At 37.2% G+C, this 4,769-nt stretch overlaps 1 protein-coding gene across 3 annotated transcripts; it reads right to left on the bottom strand.

Moving 5' to 3' along the window:
* Positions 1-336: 336 nt before the first annotated feature.
* On the bottom strand, positions 337-4,038 carry LOC112039682 (protein PSK SIMULATOR 1). Of its 3 annotated transcripts, none has more exons than XR_002886020.2 (3): positions 3,757-4,038; positions 1,238-3,166; positions 337-653 (listed from the first exon to the last, which is right to left on the bottom strand). XR_002886020.2 is itself a non-coding variant. In XM_024072573.2 (2 exons), the coding sequence occupies exon 2, from the start codon at positions 3,104-3,106 to the stop codon at positions 1,385-1,387; it is 1,722 nt and encodes a 573-aa protein (XP_023928341.1). In that variant the 5' UTR covers positions 3,107-3,166; positions 3,757-4,038; the 3' UTR covers positions 961-1,384. The 3 variants fall into 3 exon arrangements, 1 of the variants encoding a protein (XP_023928341.1); XR_002886021.2 differs by having other exon boundaries at positions 337-606; XM_024072573.2 differs by lacking the exon at positions 337-653 and having other exon boundaries at positions 961-3,166.
* Between the last annotated feature and the right edge of the window lie 731 nt (positions 4,039-4,769).

The raw sequence follows: 4,769 nt of genomic DNA, 5'->3' as shown, positions 1-4,769 counted from the left end.
TACATGTTTAAAAAAAAAAAAAAAAGTGAATGGCTACCATCATCTATTTTAATTTTGTTCGGTATTTTAGTCCAATTTTACAGGTTTACTCTCCAAATTTCTTGGGGATGCTTTTAGAAGTATTCCAAAGTGTTGAAGAATTGTATTTGGCAACCCTATATACAAATAAAATTGGCCATAATTGAACTCATAATTGATAGCATTGTCGATCAAAACAATAATTTTAGGCCGCTCACAGTTTGTCATCATCATGAAGACTGAAATTTCAAAATTGTCATCCACCAAAATATAAGAAATATAATTGGTTGTGTTTGATCAGGTCAAAAGCTACAAGCAGCAATACAAATGGAAGCTTTACTAGCAAATTGTTAACAAAACAATAATGATGTGGTGAAAGAAGACAAACAGTTACATCCTGCTTTTCCAGCACTACTTCCACAAAAGGCACAACTTCAAGGGGAACCCAAAGCCCAGAAACAAACAAGTTCAGGTAAATCTATACATTTAGAAAGAGCAGGGATTTTAGGGAGGAGCCATTGCCTTCAATGAAGCAAATATCAGATAGGGGAGCCTTACTAGGAGGGTGAACTTTGAGTTGATCTATGGCTTCAGAAAACAAAGTTGTGTCACCAAACATGTCATGCAAAGTAAAGCTGTGCAGCCACATCAGAATCAAAATCAAGATCCGCAACACAAGAGAGAAGGAATGCTATTTTACTGCAAAATGTTTATAAACTAACATGACAAGAAATGTAATTGGTGCCCACTTCAACAATATAATAAATGAATATTTTAATTATTTTTGTGATTGGCTACACATCAATTTGTAACTTGTAAGTCTATATAGTAAAATTTGTATTATCAATAACATTGCTCACAAGGAATAGAGGAAAAATCTTGATTCTGTTATCATGCAAAGGAAGAATTGTGAGAAAAAAAGGGGCAGGGGGGGCGGGTGAGTTACAAAGCAGAAGAAAGCTCTCCTTCCATTCAACAGACATGATGTTAACATCACAAACATGTTAAAAGAGCGATTTAAATATGCCTTCCCTGAGACCACGGGAGCTTGACGTTACAAATTACAATACTAAATATGCTTTACATGGAAATGGCAAATCATCCACTATATAATGTACACAAATAAAAGAATCTCTAAATCCCTATAGACGAACTCAATTAGCAAAACAAGCTCCAATGCAGGAAAAACAGTAAGTTAATCGGAAGCTCAGAACAATACCTCAATCATTGAGGAATGCCTTTGCTGCTCTGAAAAATAACTGTAATCTCCGGGAAGTGTTGTCTGGTACCGCATCCCATTTGAACAGAACACTCCTCCATACCAATCATGTACATTTTACAACAACTACAAGAAGTCTGATGTAGTTCATAAAACATCATAAGCAATGCCATCACTTTTCAACATATAATCACTACAAGCACTGCTGCCAGAAGACTCATGCAAGTCTTTGTCATTAACTTCTCTACCAATCCTGCATATATAGTTCAGGCCTACAAGAAGTTCGGTAATTGCAGCTTCAGTTTTAGCTTGATTTGCAAAGTAAAGGGTCTGGACCAGTAGCACATTTGTTCTGCAATATGCTTGCTGCTTCTCAAAATTCCGCTCAGAATGCCACCTTACCATATTATGAGCAAGTGGAGCGAGCCAATCCAATATCCGCATGAGTGCCAGACTCCACTCTGCTGCTAGGGCAGCATCATAGACTGTTGAAGCCATGGTTTTGGTATAGGACTTTAGCCTTGCCCTCAGAGCCCTTCTTATAGTTGTGGGTAACATATTGTACAGGTCATCTCTTGTGTCAAGGCCAATTAAGTGAGGTGACAAAATTAGTTTTTCAATCAATATAATCACATTTGCATAATGGAGAGCTAAAGCAGCATGGCCAAGAGTAGATGGAGGTGCAATCCACAACTTACACTTAGAGTTGACGAAGGATAATTTACAATAGATCCTGTCACTGCAAGAGACAGATTCCATATTTTTGTTATCTGTTTTGTAACCATTCTTCATACGAACTCCAGTCAACCTCATAGAACCACCACCAGTGGGCTTGCAGCTTGGCAGAAAAGGAGATTCATTTCCACCAACCATGCACCCTATGAAAGGCCCAATATGACCTAACCGTTTGGTTTCCATATTCAGGTGGTTTCCACATATGGTTGATGACTGATGACGATCTTGTCGTTGCTTGTCCTTTCTTCTACTCTTGTCAGTATTTCCTGGCTTTGAAACTGGCCTCTCAATGGGTCCTGAATAGAACCCAAACGGATTATTCTCAGATGGATGATTGGAATAGTGCATAAGACCAGAAGAGGAACGGCAACGAGGAAAAAATTCAATATTCCTAAGCTGAGAATCAATGCTTCCGTCTATACATGACACTGGGCAAGTTCCAAAGACATGTTTTATCCTCTCTAGTATTGTAAAAAGTGATCGCACCAGAAGCCGGACAATGTAATCATAAGTTCTATTCCATGGAGACATGTCCCTCAGATTTCTCACTTCCTGACGCTGACAGATTACCTTCTGCTGAAACTCAAGCACTTTTATCTGATTTGACTCAGAATTCTGCATTCTCCTTAGAGTTTGTTCAAGATCTGCCAGCACCTCAAGCTCTTGTGACAATTGTGACACGGCGGCAATAAATCTCTCCATTTTCTTTACTTTCCTCTCCATCTTCTGCCATTTATATTCCCACCCTACCCATTGAAAACTATTCTGAATTGGGTCATTAACAAATTGTTCAAAACGGTGGTACACAGGATCTCTACACTTCTTCCCAAACCTGGCCACAGACCTTGCCAGAAATATGAAATTCTCAATTATCTCATTCAATGCAAGTTCCATCAAGTAATCATCATCTTCGGATATCAGCTTTTGAAGCCCAACCAAGTTCACAATCTCTTCCCTCAACATAGGAACCTCCTTTTCATTCAAAGAATGCCATAAATTAACCACCTTTAACATCAAGCTAGCAACTTCATATGCCAAAATTTCAATCGCCCCCTTGTTAGTGTCCGACGAACTCTTACGCGATATCCACCTCAAACTACCAAACCAAGACTCACCCACCCTCTCACCCCCCATTAAAGTGCATACACTACAAAGCTAAACCTACAAAAAAAATCTAAATAGATCCCTCAATTCCTGTAACAAAATTAAACGCATAACCAAAATTAGAAAGTCAGAAACCACAGACAAATAATCAAATCAAACTTTAGTTACAGCATTGACTAACTATTGAGTACTTTCATGCTGCATCAAATTCTAGAAAAGAAAATGACCCAAAAGTCAACTTCATTTAAGAATCAGAACAGCAAATGTGAAAAGTATGAAAAAAAAAAATATGACACAAAAACTACCAAATTCTCAAGCTTAATCTCATACAAGAACTAAGAATCAGCACCAAAAAACAACCCATATCCCCAAATGCGAAACTTATTAACTAAACCCTCTTTTGGTTGCCGAGAAAGCAGAAGGAAAAGAAAAACAAGATTTCAAATTTAAGCTAAAAATTTGAGTTTAAGCTCACTTGAGTGGACAATTCAGTAAGCTTAAGCCCAAAGCAATTTCAAAAACTCAAACTTTACTTCTTTTCTTGTCTCTCCCTACATTTTCTCAACCCCAAATCTAGCCCCAAAAAAAAATTCACAGATTTGAAAACCAGAAAGAATAATTACTAACAGAAGTGAAATCAAGAACTAATAGAAACAAAAAAAGAAAGAAAGACAACTTACCGTTGAGATAAGAGAAACACTGGGGCGTATATGGTATAACTATAACTCTAAGTGTGTAACTATCCAAAGCAAAATGAAGCTGAAGAAGAAGAAGAAGAAAAACGAGTACGGGTCGGCAGATTTATACAGTACGCACCACCGGCGTAAAGTTGTGGCAACACAACGGACTGAAGATTTATACAGATGAGAACAGCCGAACGGGACAAAGGGGACAAGACAAAAGTGAAGAGTGAGTCCGAGTGGTGAAAAACAGTGAATAAAAATCGGTCAAAACGGGGTAAAAGGATATAGGATATTTTCTTTCTTGGATATAACTAAAAAAACTAATGCAATGTTTTATTGGGTCGACTAGTTTTTGGACTGTAATGTTTAGTGTTTGGGCCTTTTCGAAAGTGTGAAGGGCCATATTTAGGTGTGTTTTGCTTTGTTGAGCTTGTGTTGTTATAGTCTTGTCTGTTTTCTGGGTCGTTTGGTGGTTCTCATTGGTGGATAATGGATATGCTTTGTTTGAAGTTTGAACCCAAAACACTTAAAAGCATATGCTTCTCATTCAACTATGTTAGTCCAAGGATTGTACAAAGTACAACTGTATTCACTATTCAACCACAATTAAGTTAAGATTATAGATTTTATAAATTATAGTCTTTTCGAGGTTGAGTATAATATATATGATTAGTATCTTGCATGAATGTATTTGGTAGAAAATGACTTGGCCAAAAACAAAAGCAGGAATTTCCTTCGGTTTGTGCTTGAGAACCTCAGTCTAGAAATGAAACTAAAAACAACCAAACAACTGCCTGTTTTACTAAGCAAATGGTTTAGCTCAAAACTGAAAACATTTTCTAAACATTTGCTAGATAGAGTTCCAATTTTGTTTTTCTTTTATTCTTGTTTCTTGTAGTTTCCCCTTTTGCCTCTAATGTGGCCCAATGGTGTTTTCTGAACACATTTTCTTTTGTTTCTTGCATATGTATCTCAGAACTTCTAGAATCTAGACAAGTCCTTTGTAATCC

Source organism: Quercus suber, unplaced genomic scaffold (genome assembly GCF_002906115.3).
Source record: "Quercus suber isolate HL8 unplaced genomic scaffold, Cork oak 2.0 scaffold_10, whole genome shotgun sequence".
Taxonomy (NCBI): domain Eukaryota; kingdom Viridiplantae; phylum Streptophyta; class Magnoliopsida; order Fagales; family Fagaceae; genus Quercus; species Quercus suber.
This window is presented reverse-complemented; position numbering and strand designations above follow the sequence as displayed.

Coding starts and splice junctions, on each gene's coding strand:
- LOC112039682 (XM_024072573.2), bottom strand. CDS start 3,106: ATGGGGGGTGAGAGGGTGGGTGAGTCTTGGTTTGGTAGTTTGAGGTGG.